Here is an 18,366-nt window from a genome sequence, read left to right as displayed (position 1 = left end):
ATTTCATCACTGGTTTCTAATTAATGAACAACTAATTATTACTGCATTTAATTGAATTAAATTGACTTTATTGTGAAAACAATAAATATTTGCAAAGACAGGCATCAATTCTTGTTGTCACTCCTCCACTTAACTGTCTTGGTTGAAAGTTTGACATAACTAATACTTCATTTATTTTTTGTTACACAGATGTTGTTTATACAAATTAACACCAAGCCAGCCAACGGTGGAATACTCCATCTCAATGTATCAAAATCTACAACCCTTTTTACTTTACTGAAATAACCAATTGTCTTTTATATTTCTTGCACGTATTGATTAGCTGATCTGCACAGGACTGGTACTTAGCTCTTTGTGATCATGTTATATTTCAAATAATGTTTTTTTTTGTATTTCTTCTGCAACAGCCCAGTAGACCTGGTTACCCAAGTCCACGATCCAGTGATGGAATATTCCCCAGTCCACAACATATGGTGCAACACAATCATTATCAGGTAAATAAGTGGTGCCATATGTACTTCAAATTCAAGATGTCTTATGTAAAATAAGACAGTGAATTAGAAATTGTGCCCCTCTCAGTTAAGTAACAATGATTATTGCAAAAACATTGTTACTACCCTGCACAGCTATCAGTGAGAGTAAAGATTGCGAATGGATCAGTGTCATCTCATGATCAAAACACTGACTCAGTGGGTCAGGCAACATTTATGGATGGAAAAGGACAAGGTTTTGCGGGTCCAAACACTTCTTCAGTCCCAATTCGAAACACAGTTTGTCCATTCCCTCCTTAGTTGTTGCCTGATGCACTGAGTTCCACCAGCACTTTGGCTCAAGATACTAGCATCTGTAAGACCTATATCTTCATTTCATAATCAGATTCATTGTAGAAATAAATGAAATAAAATAATTCTAAATTTCACCAACATTTTAATCTAACATTTCAATGACTATAATTGAAATGAGGTTATGACAGCAGTGATTCTTTTTTGTATTACTTGTCCTGGTGTATTATGTAGGTTTGGATATTTCCATAACGTAACTCATTCCTGTTTTCATAAAAAGATGAAAAGTTTTTCTGATTCCTCATTTAGAGGCATACAAAGGAAAGTCCAAAATCTACAGTTATTATAAAATGCAGTTATATAAAATGCTGTTCACGTAACGTCATGAGCCTGGAGAGAAAACAACTAGCTCAAAGTAAAATTGTTAGATTTCCATGTGTGTTACATTCTATTTCCAAGTGCTTCAAATCGTACAGAGATTTTTTTGCAGCTCAGTAAACATTATAAGACAAGTATTGATTTCTAGAATCCAATATTTAACATTTCTTGAAGCAAAATACTGCAGACGTTAAAAATCTGAAAATACAGTGTTGTAAGTACATAAAATCCTGGAGTAACTCAGGGGGTTAGGCAGCATCTCTTGAGAATATGGGAATGCAAGGCTTTGGGTCAGGACCCTTCTGAAGAAAGGTCTCCTCCTGCTACCTGACCCACTGAGTTACTCCAGCACTTTGTGCCTTTATTTGTAAACCAGCATCTGCAGTTCCTTATTGTCTCTGCTTGAAATACATGGCGGGTCAAGCAACATCCTTTGAGAGAAAAATAGTTAATTTTATAGGATCACCTATTTACTGACATCCTAAGTAGTTTCAAGATTCCAAGATTTTCTGCCTTTATTTAAAATTTCTCGTTCTCTTAACACTTTACATTTCATTATTTAAATTATGTATTTTTAGCAGGTTTCTGGATATACTGGTTCCCATGGAATTTCACCCATGCCTGGAAGTATTTATTCAGCACAGGCAGGTGTATTAGATGCTCACGATTCCTGGAATCACCATAGACCTCAGGATATTCAAATCTGGCCACAAAACTTAGAGGTAATAGAATTACACGAACCAATATTTGATGTGCTATTATAACTCAGTTGTCCTTTGAATGTGCAATAGTTATTGTTGTCTACTTATGCAACTTTGGAAATATATATATCAGTTATTTAACAGGAGCCATTTGAACGTCTCTCAAATTAGTCATTTAAGGAATTGACATCCTTCTTGAAGCATTCCAAACAAATTAAGTATTATTACTTAAATCAATGGTTGAATATTTTTGCTGCAAGAGCATTTGGGCTGGATTGCAATATTAATTAGTGTATTTAGAATTATACATAAGATATGGTTTTGTTATTGATATCTTAATTATTTTGCATAGGAAAGAACTGCAGATGCTGGTTTAAATCGAAGGTAGACACAAAATGCTGGAGTAACAGCATCTCTGTTGAGGCCACATCTCTGGAGAGAAGGAATGGGTGACATTTTGGGTCGGGACCCTTCTACAGGTCTCTCCTGAGATGCTGCCTGTCCCGCTGAGTTACTCCAGCATTTTGTGTCTACCTTTAATTATTTTGCAGTTAGCCTTGCAATAGATTTTGAAAATGTCCTGTTAAGATCAATGAATCTTGCTTTAAGATCTTGTTTGTTGTTGGATCTGAAGTTATATTGGTACTTGTTGCAGGGAAATTTGGGAAAGGATTGAGATTTTTGACAAATATTGGAAACATTTATTACCATTCCTGTATTGAGTATATAAACAATGTTAGACTGTAAGAGATCGTTTACTTAAGAGTGAATATTGCATTGTATTTTTAAATTTTATTACGTTTTCAGGATACTAGCACTTTGGATATGCGTGTAATGGGACAGATGCTCCCAACAAATGTCATGGAAGAACGGTTAATAAGGCAGCAGCAGGAAATGGAGGAGGATCAGCGATGGCTTGAACAAGAAGAGAAGTTTTTGGTAATTTTTACATGCTATATATTTCAATGTTTTAATGTTACCCATATCCCATATCAGACAGGTTGTATGGAATTTGTAAGCTTGAAATCACATAGAATCTGCAGACCCCTACCCTGTCTGCCCTGAATTATTCAGACAATGTCATTTCTACGTTCTTCTGAAAAGTTGTAATTATATATTCGAAAAGTAGATTATAGCTATTACTCCAGAGTATTTTATACACATTACAGGTGCACAACCTTTTATCCGAAGATCCAAATAACGAAAACCTCCGAATAGCGGCCATTTTTTCGGTCCTTGAAGAAAGGTCCTTGAAAACGTTCACCGAGGGCGGCCCGCAGAGGTGACAGCGGAACCTCCGGTCGGTCCTCGAAGAAAGGGGAACTAAATCCCCATTCATAAAAGAGAAGGTGAGGGTATATTGCGCGGGAGGGTTAATAATTGACAATATGCTGCTGCCTGCCCGCTGAATTAAAAAGTTCCCACGGTGGACTCACGATATACAGTGTTTCGTGAGTCTTGCGTGGGAACTTTTTAACTCAGCGGGGCAGGCAGCAGCAGATTGTCGCTCGCTTCAGTTTCAGCCCACCTACACCCCTCTGCTTCCCGGCCATGTGTGTGACCCCTTCCCTCCCGTCTCCAGCTCCCCGCCCATTGCACCGGCGCGGGGGCTTTGCACTGTCTTCACGTCGGCGATTGCAGCAGGACCGTGTCAGGACCAATTAGACACCGACCACCAGGCCCACCGCAAGCACGGAGATCCCAGAGACCCACAGCCAACAGCAGCCCAGCCCAGCCCCACTCCAACTACAGAGGAACCTGGGTTGCGGATGACGGGGCGCAGCTCGGGGCGTCGTAGGGGCCCATCGGGGAGCGGCCACTCAAAGCCAGGCCAGGAGATGTAGGGCCCTGCCCCGGGTCTTGATGTTGGAGCCCCCGGCGGGCGCTAGCAAGTCCGCGGCAATTTACAGCCGCGCCGGGCGTTGTAAGGCCCCCCTCCAGGTCACTCTCAACCTCTATGATGTTTGCTCTCAACCCCGTAATTCGGGCGGGAGAAGTCGCCGCTGCCGGTGCCCCGCAAAGCGGTCTCCCACCGGAGACCCGCGAGCTCCCGGTGTCACCATCCACCGGAGTCGGGTCGCAGCAGCTCGCCCCCGCAGCTCTCCACGCTCCGAAGCTGGCTAGCTCCACGGAGGTAGGTCCGTAGGTCCACAGCTCCCACCGCCGCCCACCGACCCCCAGGCCCACTGCAAGCACGGAGATCCCAGAGACCCACAGCCAGCAGCAACTCCAGCCCAGCCCCGCTCCAACTCCAGAGGAACACGTAGGGGCAGAAGCTGATGGTGTGCAAGGTACGTCTTGTTCTTGGGGTGGCGGATGAGGGGGCGCAGCTCGGGCTGTGGGCGAACTGCCACTTGTCGCTGTAGCGGCCAAAGATCATAGAGGAGCTCCTCTATGATCTTTGGTAGCGGCCCATCGGGGAGCGGATTCCTCTGGAGTTGGAGGGGGAGGGGGGTATTGTGCTGTTTGATCGCCCCCTGCTATCCCAGGGACAGGGAGACACAGCGGCTTTTTAGACTGGTGGGCAATCACTTCCAAAGTTCTGCCCACACAGTCAGTACACCTCTCCTACACTGTATTTCATACAAACATTTATTCTGCAAGAAAAAACGACATTGAAGACTCAAACTCGCGATCGAGTAACTGCCAGGATCAAGGCGCAAACTCGCGACCTTGCGGATATGAGCCGAGCACTCTACCACTGAACCAGCCATTAAAATCTACACTAAAAAAATTCCATTCCGAAGACCGACAAATTCTGAATTACGAAAAGTGTCTGGTCCCAAGGCTTTCGGATAAAAGGTTGTGCACCTGTACCAAGATTAATTTCTGTAAATGTTGACATTTCTATAGAAGTATTGAGTTATCTAATCTGATAAACTCTTGACATTGGGAAATTGCCATAATGCATCACCATTAAGGATGTAATGTTAAAATGCAAAAAATAATTATAGGACTGAGTAAAGCTAGTATGGACCTATGAATGGACATCATGTTTGACTTGTCTGTTGGCATTCTGTGGATGTATTTAGAATAGTTTTGGAAGAACCATTGGATGTGATGCATTTGAATTTCATGAGGATTGTATGGTCCCACATAGGTGTTTGGTAGACAAGGTTTGAGCACATTGAAGTACATCAATCTAACATCCATCAATGAAAGAATGGAGAGGTTAGGATACATTTTTCTTGCACAATGTTGCTGAAGCAAGTTGCCTGGAAGCAATGGCCACATGGCAGTCTACTGGATTGTAAAATATGTTCCAATCAGAAGATATATATAAATTAATCAACGCATATATTAGACAATTGCCATTTTTTTTTAAAAGGCATCACAACTTAAGGTGGTGCAGTGATAGAGTTGCTGCCTTACAGCACCATAGACCCCAGGTTTGATCCTGACTATAGGTGCTGTCTGTACAGAGTTTGTACGTTCTCCCCGTGACCTGCATGGGTTTTCTAACACACTCCAAAGACGTACAGGTAGGAGGACGTAGGAGGTATAGAATCCTGAAACCCAGTGCCACGTTGCAGCCCAAGTCGGACAGGCCACCGTCTTCTGCGTCCTCGACGCGAAGAGTTCCTTTTGGCAGATACCACTGGACAAGGGCTCCTCCGACCTGACGACGTTCTGGACACCGTTTGGCAGATTTAAGTTTCTGCGGATGCCATTCGGCATCAATTCTGCAAGCGAGGTGTTCCAGAGGTCGATGGAACAGTTGTTCTCCGGCCTGCCGTGCGCCATCATCATGGATGACATCCTGGTTTATGGAAAGGATGTTGCTGAGCACGACATGAACCTCCGCCGCGTCCTGGATCGGGCTCGGCAAATCAACCTGAAGCTGAACTCTAAAAAGTGCAGGTTCCGGGTCTCGGAAGTCACGTACGTCGGGCATGTCTTCACTTCGGAAGGACTAAAGCCCGACCCATTGAAGGCTGCCGCAATCACCGAGATGCTGGCCCCCACCGACGTGCTCGGTCTGCAACGATTCCTGGGTATGGTGAACTACCTAGGGAAGTTTATACCCAATCTCAGCGAGCTGAGCTCGTCCCTGCGGCAACTGACCAGAAAGGACCTGGTCCTGGTTCCCGCAACACCAGCAGGTGTTCGACTGTCTGAAGTCCAAGTTGATCAGCACCCCGACACTAAGGTTTTTCGACCTACAGCGCCCGATCACTGTCACCTGCGACGCCTCCAGGTTCGGGCTCGGTGCGGCCTGCCTACAGTCCTCTGATGATGGATCGCTGTATCCTGTCTCGTACGCCTCCCGCACCATGACCGACACCGAACAACGGTATGCTCAGATCGAGAAAGAGCTGCTCGCGGATGTGTTCGCCTGCTCTAAATTTAAGGACTTCCTTTTTGGAAGCTGTTTTACGGTCGAGACTGACCACCAGCCGCTGGTGACCATTTTAAACAAACCGATCCATGTTGCTCCTGCCAGGCTGCAGCGGATGATGTTGCAGCTACAGCGCTTTGACTTTAAACTGGTCTACAAGAAGGGCACGGAGATGCACGTTGCCGACACTCTCTCTCGTGCCCCACGGGCTTCCTGCGACCGCCACCCCTACGAACAAGAGGATCTACTTGTGCTCGGCGTTAACTTTGTCCCCACTAAGCAACTCCAGTGCCTGGCCGAGCACACCGCTGCGGATCCCGCTCTGCAGCGACTTTCTTCCGTGATCAAACGTGGCTGGCCAAGCAAGCGCGCCAGTGCACCGGCTGAGGCTCAACCCTTCTTCCTGGTCCGCAACGAGCTGGTGATCCAGGACGGCATCATAGTTAAGGGCCACAAGGTCATGGTCCCTTCCTCCCTGTACGACCAGTATTTCAACGTGGCCCACAGTGGGCACCCTGGAGCTGATGCGATGATTGCCCACGCTCAGTGCCAATTCTACTGGCCTGGCATGGCCAAGTACATCCGAGACCACGTCTCGTCCTGCTCTACCTGCAACAACCTTGCGCCCCACCAGCAACGGCAGCCACTTTTACAGCAACCGGCGCCTGCCATGGCCTGGACTTCGCTGGCTGCTGACATCTTCGAATGGCGTGGCAAGCATTATCTCGTCCTGGCCGACTCATACTCGAACTGGTTCGAGGTGGACCTTCTTACTTCCCCCACGTCCGAGATGGTTATCCGCAAGCTGCGGAGACATTTCTCCACTTTCGGCTCCCCGGTCCGTTTGCAGACCGACAACGGCAGGCAGTTCACAAGCAACGAGGCAAGGCATTCGCCAGCAAATGGAACTTCCACCATTTCACCAGTAGCCCGGAGTACCCACAGAGCAACGGTCTTGCAGAGCGGGCGGTCCGAAGTGCAAAACTTTTAATGGAGCAATCGCGCCTGACGAACTCCGATTTTTACCTAGACCTCCTGAACCTCAGTAATATCTCCAGAGACCCGACCATGGGTTCACCTGCCCAGCGCCTGATGTCCAGGATAACCAGGCCATCGATCCCGATTGCTCAACACAAGCTGCTGCCTCAAGTGTTGGAGCCTGCCTCCGTCCAGAGGCGCATACAGGAAAGACATGACGTCCAACGGCGATCCCACGACAGGTCGTGCAAACCTCTTAAGCCTTTGCTGCCAGGACAGGTCGTTCGGCTGCAGACTGCCAGCGGCTATTCCCGTCTCGCAACAGTGGTTGGCGTCGCCGAGTCTCCCCGCTCCTACCTGGTTGACTTTGAAGGAACTGTTTATCGCAGGAGCCATCAGCATCTGCTTGCCGTGAACGAGCCGAGACCGCCGCCCGAGGGTCCATACGCTCCGCCGCTGCTGTTCCAGCCACCGGCAACCGTCCCGGTTGCTGTCCCCTGCATGCCCCAGACCCCTCGCGTGCTGCGATCTTCTCCGCATGGGTCGCCCTGTGCCGACCGCGTTTCAACGCCTCCTGCATGTCAGTCCCCCCTACCGTTCTCGGTCTCCCCTGCGGCCTCGCCGTCTCCAGCTCCCGCTGATTCCTCTGTTCTTTCCGGTGAAGGGGGGGAAGGCATGGTCCGTACACGCTCGGGTCGGGTTGTTAAGCCGCCTGTTCGTTATGGCGATTTTGTTTAATTTTGTTTAACTCTGTTGCCATGGTTCCGTGCCATGCTTGGTTTTCTAAGGGGAAGGATGTAGATGGTTTATGCATGCAACCAATAATATAGCTACCTCAATACCACTAACCACGCCTTAGTTACCAATTATAATAACGCCTTCTTCTCCTTCTGCACAGTACAGTAGCAGACTGGAGACAGTGACTGCTGATGTGTGTTTAACCCTGTGTTCTCATTAAAGACTAGTGTAAAGTACAAGTGTGTTTGATCACTCATTTACAGTGCCAAAAGCCATTTTCTACCTGCGACTCCACCTTCAGGGAACCCTGCACTCATAGATCCCTCTGCTCTACAACACTACCCAGAGCCCTACCATTCACTGTGTAGGTCCTGCCCATATTAGACATCCCAAAATGTAACACCTCACATTTTTCTGCATTAAATTCCATCAAACATTCCACAGCCCACTTGGCTAATTGATCAACATCCTGCTGCAATGTTTGACAACCATCTTCACTATGCAAAACCACCCACTTTTGTATCATCTGCAAACTTGCTAATCTTGCCGTGTATGTTCTCATCCAAATCATTGATATAGATGACAAACAGTAAACGGGCCCAGCACCAAACCCTGAGGCACACCACCAGCCACAGGCCTCCAGTCCAACAAGTAACCTTCCATCATCACCCTCTGCTTCTTTCCATGAAGCCAATTTTCTAACCATTCAGCTATCTCTGCTTGGATCCCATGCAATCTAACTCCAGAGCAGCCATGAGGAATCTTGTTGAATGCATTACTGAAGTCAATATATACATCTACAGCTCTGCCCTCATCGACCTTTTTGGTCACATCTTCAAAAAACAATTAGATGTGTGAGACATGAACTCCTACTGTGCAAAACTATGCTGACTCTCTCTAATCAGCCCTTGTCCCTCTAATTGCCTGTATATACTATCCCTCGAGTAACTTTCCAACTATAGATGTTAAGCTCACTGGCCTATAGTTCCCAGCATTTTCCCTGCAGCCCTCCTTGAATAAAAGCACAACATTTGCCATGCTCCAGTCTTCCGGCACCTCTCCTGTATGTCCTCCAGAGATGCAATCTGGCCTGCTGAGTTACTCCAGCACTGCATGTTTTACCATAACTACTTAGTCAAATTAAATTAAAACTTGTAATCGCTGCACCATAACCATTATTTCCTTTTGGACTACCAGAAACATGAAAGAAATGTTTCAAAAATAATCCTAACATTAAATCCTATTACATAAAAAGAAATTGTGGCTACAATATGTTCAAGCACATGAATTTAATTAACAAATCATCAGTCAGTAATTAAATTGAGGGCTTGCGTGCATAATTTCTTCCCAAACTATGGATTAGAATTGGGTGGTTCACTTCCTTAGATGAAGATTCATGACCACAAGTACCAATTTAGCTCTTTCTGATCTGTTTTTTTGTGTTGTTAGGGCTGTGGAAGTCGTGACTAACGGTGCTTAAGACAATAGACAATAGGTGCAGGAGTAGGCCATTTGGTCCTTTGAGCCAGCTGATCATCCCCAATCCGTACCCCGTTCCTGCCTTCTCCCCATATCCCCTGACTCCGCTATTTTTAAGAGCCCTATCTAGCTCTCTCTTGAAAGCATCCAGAGAACCTGCCTCCACCGCTCTCTGAGGCAAAGAATTCCACAGACTCATCACTCTCTGTGAGAAAAAGTGTTTCCTCGTCTCCTTTCTAAATGGCTTACTCCTTATTCTTAAACTGTGGCCCCTGGTTCTGAACTCTCCCAATATCGGGAACATGTTTCCTGCCTCTAGCATGACCAAGCCCTTAACAATCTTATATGTTTCAATGAGATCTCCTCTCATCCTTCTAAACTCCAGAGTGTACAAGCCCAGCTGCTCCATTCTCTCAGCATATGACGGTCCCGCCATCCCGGGAATTAACCTTGTAAACCTACGCTGCACTCCCTCAATAGCAAGAATGTCCTTCCTCAAATTAGGGAACCAAAACTGCACACAATACTCCAGGTGTGGTCTCACTAGGGCTCTGTACAACTGCAGGACCTCTTTGCTCATATATTCAATTCCTCTTGTTATAAAGGCCAAAATGCTATTCGCTTTCTTCACTGCCTGCTGTACCTGCATGCTTACTTTCATGAATGATGTACAAGGACCCCCCAGTTCCCGTTGTACTTCCCCTGGTCCCAACTTGACGCCATTTAGATAGTAATCTGCCTTCCTGTTTTTGCTACCAAAGTGGATAACCTCACATTTATCCGCATTAAACCTCATCTGCCATGCATCTGCCCACTCCCCCAACATGTCCAAGTCACCCTGCATTCTCATAGCATCCTCCTCGCAGTTCACATTGCCTCCCAGCTTTGTGTCATCTGCAAATTTGCTAATATTAATCCCTACTCTTTGTTTCCTGCCTGCCAATCACTTCTCTATCCATGTCAGCACTCTACCCCCAATACCATGTGCCCTAATTTTGCCCACTAATCTTGTATGTGGGACCTTATCAAATGCTTTCTGAAAGTCCAGGTACATTTCCAGGACTTTCTGAAAGTCCAGGTCCGGAAAGCTTGTATAGGAATTGCAAATATAAATTAGATGATAAATCAGATATGCTTCTTTGAGCCTAAAGTATGGAAGCTTATGGAATATGGTAAATAATCTACCGCATTCACCAAGAACAGTTTTTCTGCATAAATTGGCTTTGAAAGAATAATCCAAGGTGCTACAAGGACATATAACATAGAGCAGTACAGCACAGGAACAGGCCCTTGGTCCTACTGTATCTGTGCCAAATGCCGTTAAACCCGTCTCCTCAGCCTGCATGTGATCCATACCCCTACAGTCCCTGCATATCCATGTGCTTATCTGAAAACCTCTGAAATGAATCTATTGTATCTCCTTTCACCACCACCCATAGCAGCACGTTCCAGATCCACTGTGTTTTATTAAAAAAAACACTACAATCAGGTCTCCCCTGAATTTCTGGCATTCCAGAGGGAAAAATCCATGTTTGTCCAAAAATGCTTTTGGCTAGAAATCTGAAACGAAACAGAAAATGTTGGAAGCAGGTCTGGCAATATCGGTGGATGGTCTGGGCAATATCAGAGCAGGTCTGGCAATATCGGTGGATAGAGAAACCGAATTAACATTTCACGTAAATAGGATCTTCTTTCATTCCCTGTTCACAATTGCTGCCTGGCCTGTATTTCCTGTTTGGATACCTTTGGACTACATATTTGATAGAATAAATACAAGTGTTAGTAAATCGAAAGCAAATGTATTTCAGCTGACGCGAAACTTACAAGATTGTTAGTAGACAAAAAAGCTGGAGAAACTCAGCGGGTGAGGCACCATATATGAAACAAAGGAATAGGTGACGTTTCGGATCAAGACCCTCCTTCAGACTGATGTGGAGGGGGGTAAAAAGAAAGGAAGAGGCGGAGACAGTATGCTAGTGGGAGAGCAGGGGAGGGGAAGAAAGGAGAAAGCAAGGACTACCTGAAATTGGAGAAGTCAATGTTCATTCCGCTGGTGTGTAAACTACCCAAGTGAAATATGAGGATCTGTTCCTCCAATTTGTGGTGGGCCTCACTCTGGCAATGGGTGGAACCCTCTCCAAGACAGACGTGAAGCTCACCGTTTGACCTGTTTTTACAAAATGTTAAATGGCCAGTTCGACATAGACTACAAGACCTACACCAAACCCAAACCAATTAGGAGCAGACGAGGACATTCGATCCAATTTGTGATCCCAGCTACAAAGACAGATGTATACAGCAATTCGTTCTTCCCCTGCACAATTAAAGCATGGAATAATCTCCACCCAACTATAGTTACCCAACCAGATGCAACTAAATTTAAAGTAGCTCTTTCTTCCCAATAACCTTTTCTGGCTTAAGCCCTCCCTTCACCACCTCCAGTTTAAATTCAATTTGGAATATTTTGGAGGACCAAGAGACCAAGAAGAACCAAGAGGCCCAGGACAGAAAGGTCGGATTCGGAATGGGAGGGGGAGTTGAAGTGCTGAGCGGAGGTGTTGGGCGAAGCGATCGCCAAGCCTGCGTTTGGTCTCACTGATGTAGAGCAGTTGACACTTGGAACAGTGGATACAGTAGATGAGGTTGGAGGAGGTGCAGGTGAACCTCTGCCTCACCTGGAAAGACTGCTTGGGTCCTTGGATGGAGTCGAGGGGAGAGGGAAAGCGACAAGTGTAGCATTTCATGCGGTTGCAAGGGAAAGTACCAGGGGAGGGGGTGGTTTGGGTGGGAAGGAGCGAATTGACCAGGGAGTTACGGAGGGGACAGTGTCTGCGGAAAGCAGAAAGAGGAGGAGATGGGAATATATGGCCAGTGGTGGGATCCCGTTGGAGGTGGCGAAAATATCGGAGGATTCTATGTTGTATGCCATGGCTGATAGGGTGGAAGGTGAGGACAAGGGGGACTCTGTCCTTGTTACGAGATGGGGGATGGGGTGTGTGAGCGGAGCTGCGAGATATAAAGGAGATCGTGGTGAGACCCTCAACTATAATAGAAGAGGGGAACCCCCGTTCCTTAAAGAATGCGGACATCTCTGATGCCCTGGCGTGGAACACCATATCCTGGGTGCAGATGCGGTGTAGACGGAGGAATTGGGAGTAGGGGATAGAATCCCTACAGGAAGCAGGGTGGGAAGAAGTGTAGTCCAGATAGCCATGGGAGTCAGTGGGTTGTAGTAGATGTCGGTCTGTTACCTGCAATGGAGATAGTGAGGTCTAGAAACGGGAGGGAGATGTCAGAAATGGTTCAGGTGAATTTGAGTGCCGGATGGAAGTTAGTGGTGAAATGGATGATGTCAGTGAGTTCTGCATGGGTGCAGGAGGTGGCGCCAATGCAGTTGTCAATGTAGCAGAGGTAGAGATTGGGGATAGGGCCACGGTACGCCTCGATCAAGGATTTTTCGATGTACCCTACAAAGAGGCAGGCATAGCTAGGGCCCATGCATGTGCCCATACCTACGCCTTGGATTTGGAGGAAATGGGAGGAGTTAAAGGAAAAGTTGTTGAGGGTAAGGACCAGCTAGGCAGAGGAGAGTATTAATAGATGGGGATTGGCTGGTTCTGCGGTCGAGGAAGAAACGGAGGGCTGTAAGACCCTCCTGGAGGTGTAGAGTGACTAGACATCCATAGTGAAGATGAGAAAGTGGGGGCCTGGAAAACAGAAGTCATGAAGGGGACGAAGAGCATGTGAGGTGTCTTGGACATAGGTGGGGAGGGATTTTACCAGGGGAGATAGGATGGAGTCGAGGTATGTGGAAATAAGTTCGGTTGGACAAGAGCAAGCAGAAACAATGGGTCTGCCAGGACAGTCAGGTTTGTGGATTTCGGGGAGAAGATAAAATCGGGCCGTGCGGGGCTGGGGAACGATGAGGTTGGAGGCTTGGAGCGGGAAGCGATGAACCCAATAATATGCTTGAGATAATGACCTGGTGCTCGGCTGTGGGGTCATGTTCCAAGGATAAGTAGGAGGAGGTCTGAGAGTTGGCACCTGTCCTCAGACCGGTAGAGGTCAGTGCGCCAGACTACCGCGGCACTTCCCCTGTCGGCAGGTTTGATTGTTAGATGAGTTACAGCTCAGAATAGAGAGTGAACTGCATTTGTTGAGAAATGGTTCTTTCTAATGGTGTACTGAGAGTTACCTAGTATACAAAAGTTCTTAAAATATATATATTATATTTAATATGGCTGCCAAACAAAAAATTCTCCATAGACTTTTAATGGCTTTTGGCTTTCTGCCTGGAATATAACATTTAAAAAACGTCTTAAAATATATCTTTTTATCTTTTGTGAGAGTTTCACATCTTGTTTTCACATCTTGTTCCTACCAATATCCCTGCTATCTTCAGGTATAATGAAATTAAATGCAATGATTTTTGATATACATTTCTAACAACATGGCAATAATAATTATATAAGTTCTAATATACCCATGACTCTGGAACTCTGGAAATGTGAGATTTGGGAACAAAACGTGATATACCAATGCCTGATTTCTCCATATTTGGCAATGGCATGTCCAGAAATGCATCTGTGCTGACATGTTATCTTGGCAAAATGAGATGTTGTCTTATGCCTGGAATGTATGGTCAAACTGCTGGAAGAGTACAATCTATTCCAGATCGTAAAGATGTTTGTTGATACAAGGGAAATAAAACATCGCAGCATTAATTTGTTCCATTAAACTGGAGCTAGATGATTTTTGTTCAGCTTCTGGACAAAAGCTTTTATTCAGTTTCTTGTAAATTTGCTATTGGATTTATATTTGTCTAGATATGATGAAAATAATTTTAAATATTATTTAATGCAATGTGTAAGTTACTCAGTGCAATGCTGCAAAGCTCTGATAATCCGGTTGTCTCAGGACTTTGGTGGTGAGGACTGGCAGATTTTCTGGCAGTATTGTTTCTATGCATAGCATAATACAATTTTGAATCAGTCTTTTTTAGATGTTTTGCAGATTCAGTCTCAAGGGAGTGCAGGGAATAGGGCTCAAAAGAGCCCCAATGACAAACCTTTGGGATTTCCATACAGATAGCTGATTTTCAGCTTTTTATTGTATTGATTAAGCTCTGACAGCCTCTCATTGGAGAGGTTGAATTCCACCCACTTTATTCACATCAACTTATAAATGAACTTGTAAGTTGTTAGGTCCAGAATGGTTCAGCCTGGAGCTGTAACTGATGGTTTGCCATTTATACCTTTATTGTGCTATGTCAATTCAACTGTCTAGTCCATGAGCATCTTGAGCACACGTACGACTACCAAACGCTTAGCTCTCAGTGAATTTGGATCTAAACCTACCAGATTCAGATCCTTGAGGAGAGAATGCACTTTCAATATTGACCAGGTTCTTCATGTGTAAATTTCTCATTTGTTGTATTGAAATGTCTGTACATGCTAAAAAAAAATGCTTAAACCTTTGCTATACTACCATTCCATTGAAGTTTAATGGAGGTTGCCAGAATGCTCGTAAAATAGTTCTATATGGTAAAAACTCAATATAATGCAACTGAATTTTCAACGATGGCTAAACCCTGCCTTGCCATTGCACTTGAATTGGCCACAGGTCTTCCTGCAAGCCAGAACATTGTCTTTTGTCTGCCCTTCATCATTTCCCACCTCCACCCAAATCCCCACCTTTCATATTACCCCTTTCTGCTTTCCAGATCTTATTATTGCAGACTGACAGAATTGTTCAGGTCTAAGATAGTACATCAATATTAAGATATTCAAATAATATCCAAGACTTGCCTCTTTGATTTAAATGAAGCACAAAGACCAATTTCATTTGTGATCTTTAGAGATTTTCATACTGCTCAGAGCATTGAATTTGTTTCTGTTGAAGGGATAGCCTAATGGACCTGTCCCTTTTTGGCGACTGCAGGAGACTATGCAGCCGCCACATGGTCGCCACATGTTCGCGGGTGGTTGCCGGGGAGTCGCCTTCATGGTCGTGAGGAGTTCCCACGTTCTGGGAACTAGTCTCGGCCTAATCAGCGGCAACGAGAATAAAGCCGCCATGGAGAGTAGTGAGAATTCTCAAGCCATAGGTAGGTTGCCAGGAGGTCCTAGTGGGTTGCCAGGAGGTCAAAGGTTCTCATAGGTTGTAGCCAGTGCTGACCAGTGAATTTCATTGGTTCATTAAGGAAAAAAAAGGTGAGCAGTAGTTTTCAGAACCAAGGATAACTAACAAGGATAATAATGTTAATGTCCGCCAAACTTCCCAGTTGTGTGTCTCTGGCTTATTAAAAGTTGTCTGGCTTCTTAAAAGTTGTCTCCACTACTTTCCCTCCTTCTCCCTCTCCCCCCCTCTTTTAAAGGACTTACCGTACACTGTGCTAGCTGTCTTAATTACAGCGCCAAACTTCCTATTCATTGCGGTGTGTGTCTGTATCACCTTGGCTTTGCACCGTGTGAATTTCAGACAGCGCTCCCCCCGCTTGCCCTGTCCCCTGCCTTTGCGATGTATTTGTTTGTTTGTGTGTGTGTGTTCCACTCTGACAATCGCCGTTCCAGTTCCCAGTTTTGCAGGCGACTGCTGGCAACTTGACAGTCGCCGGCAGTCCGCTGAAAAATCGCCTGAGTGGGACAGGCCCATTAGGAAATATTAACATTGTTTAACACATAGGAATGTATGAGATTAAATGACACATAACATAGTGATTAATTGAAGGTGTGTTCCAAAAATGCAAATATACAAGCACAGAGAAGCAGTTGGTCAAATGGGCCCATGAATCTCCACCACCTTTCAATAAGATTGTGGCTGATTTGATTGTGGCTACAAATCTGCAGCAGAGATTTCTTACTTTGCTTGAGTCATTTTTGAGTGCATAGTTTATATCCTTATAAAAGTTATGTTCATGTCAGCACTTTTTATTTTGGGAAGAAACATCTTTGATCCAAATGAAGACATTTGTCACAAACCAAATATTTAAAGAATGAGCTTAAAACACAATAAATAAATTACAAACACTCAAGTTCCCATGGGGATGAGGCATGGGACAAATTGATTGCAGACTATTTCAGACAACAGAAAAGTGATGCAGAATTTATTTTGTAAATGCCCATTTCTTTCATTGGGTTTTAACTTTGCTATTCTCACATTAAATGAAGCAAAGCACTGTCAGACTGACCAAGCAAACAGGAGCTTATGAAGTTTGAATATAGTTTTGTAAGTTTACTTTTAAAAGTCTCTTGGTGTCAGTGTTTTCTAAGTTGTAATTGAATGCTTTTGCTGCATTGCTGGAGCCAAGTACATGTAAGCCTTCCTCTGACAGGAAACGAATTAATGCATGTTATTCTGATCCTGTGTGTGCACTTTCTGCTGCGGAGACCAAAAACGCTGCTCTGTCGTTCCTTGACAAATATTATCGTAATGGAAGTTTTCAGGGCATGTGTTGGAAAATTGGTAAAGTAACTGCGTTGACTTTGAATTGTTTGCATTTCCAAGTCAATTTCATTACAGCTGCCATAAAAAGGGCATGGTTTATCTGAATATCTAAATCCCTGTTTTTGTTAAATCTCTGTCAGAAACCTGATCCAAGATCTTTGAGAAATAATGTTGATCGGGATGATGGAGGTCTCCTTGATCCGGTAAGTTGTTGTTGCATTCTTACCATAGAACAAGTCTTGCCCAGAGCCATAGTATGAAAGTCGTGACCTGTTTATATTTTTAATAGCAGATGGTTTCTTCAAGCTTAAATTAAGAGTATGACTTATGAAGTTGCATGAATCAGCACATGTACGGAGTGAATTTACTGAAGTTACAGTGGAATTTCAATTCAAAATCCAAATCAATTTTTAAAATAATAAAAATTATTCTGTAAATTGATTTTGCTATTTACTCTTCATTTGCATTGACATTTCAAGTAACAATTCCAAAAAATTGGCCCTTTCAGTTTTTAATCTAAATGAATATATATTTTTTATTGTATTCTAAAAAATAATTTGATTTGTAGAATTGGGAAAAATATTTTTCAGAAACCTGAACATGATAATTTCCCTGAAATATTGCCTGGATTATTCTAGGTGGCTTTAAATTGTTCCAATTGCAACACTTTCTGGCTTCCGCTGTTTATGTGGTTAGAGCAGTAAAGTTCTAGAGCTCATCCCTTTTTAAACAAAAAGTAGACATCTAAGATGGAAAATAAAATAGTGTGTGAATGTTGCGGTGTTAAAAGAGGTGTAAAAATAACTTTTAATCTTGTTTTTCAAGAAGTTTAAATGAAAGTCAACATGAAAAATTAAATTGGGTTCATTATCACTAAGTTTGTATTTTCATACTTTTCGCTTCCCTTTCTCTTTAGACTGGTAATCAACACATCTATCAGCCTGTTGGTAAACAAGGTAAGATGTGACATAGACCTTTGGGTTATGCTTGGTAAATAGTAAGAGATTTTAGGAAGTAACTTTAATAGCAGTTTTGAATCCTGCATTCATACATGGCTTGACAGATTGAATTGTAGGGATGCTGTTTCTCTTTGCTGGGGTTTCTAAAAACGGGTTACAATCACAGAGCCTTATGTCCTTACCCTTATGTTGGTGAATTTTGGGGATGCTCTACCTAAGAAGACACTGAATATTGTCAAGAAAGACCATAGAACTGTGCAGCATAGGGACAGGTCCTATGGCCCACAATGTCTGTGCTGAAGATATTTCCAAAACCAACTCTTAACTGCAAGCACGTACTTCATATCCCGACATTCTCTGCATATCCATGTGCCAAACTAAAAGTCTCTTAAATGTGGCTAGTGCTCCAGACGCTCACCACCCTATGTGTAAAAAGCAAAACCTGCAAAAAGCAAAATCTCCTTTAAAATGTCCCTCTTTTGATAGATTTTGAATACAAGGAAATCTAAAGGATATGAGCTATTGCAGGGAAGTGGTGCTGAGGTAAAAGATCAGCCCATGGGTTT

General features: G+C 44.3%; 1 protein-coding gene across 34 annotated transcripts in view; it reads left to right on the top strand.

Moving 5' to 3' along the window:
* ptk2 (protein tyrosine kinase 2) overlaps positions 1-18,366 on the top strand; it is a 465,509-nt gene that overhangs the window by 427,516 nt on the left and 19,627 nt on the right. For 17 of the 34 annotated variants that reach the window (XM_033019915.1, XM_033019912.1, XM_033019913.1 and 14 more), the window contains 5 exons: positions 408-494; positions 1,739-1,882; positions 2,669-2,800; positions 16,982-17,044; positions 17,758-17,797. In XM_033019915.1, coding sequence (XP_032875806.1) covers positions 408-494; positions 1,739-1,882; positions 2,669-2,800; positions 16,982-17,044; positions 17,758-17,797 — 466 coding nt within the window. The remainder of the gene's footprint in view (positions 1-407; positions 495-1,738; positions 1,883-2,668; positions 2,801-16,981; positions 17,045-17,757; positions 17,798-18,366) is intronic. The other 17 variants (XM_033019917.1, XM_033019905.1, XM_033019902.1 and 14 more) reach the window with 2 other exon arrangements.

This window comes from Amblyraja radiata, chromosome 4, assembly GCF_010909765.2.
Source record: "Amblyraja radiata isolate CabotCenter1 chromosome 4, sAmbRad1.1.pri, whole genome shotgun sequence".
NCBI lineage: Eukaryota > Metazoa > Chordata > Chondrichthyes > Rajiformes > Rajidae > Amblyraja > Amblyraja radiata.
Note: the sequence above shows the minus strand (reverse complement) of the source record. Positions and strands in the feature narration are given on the sequence as shown.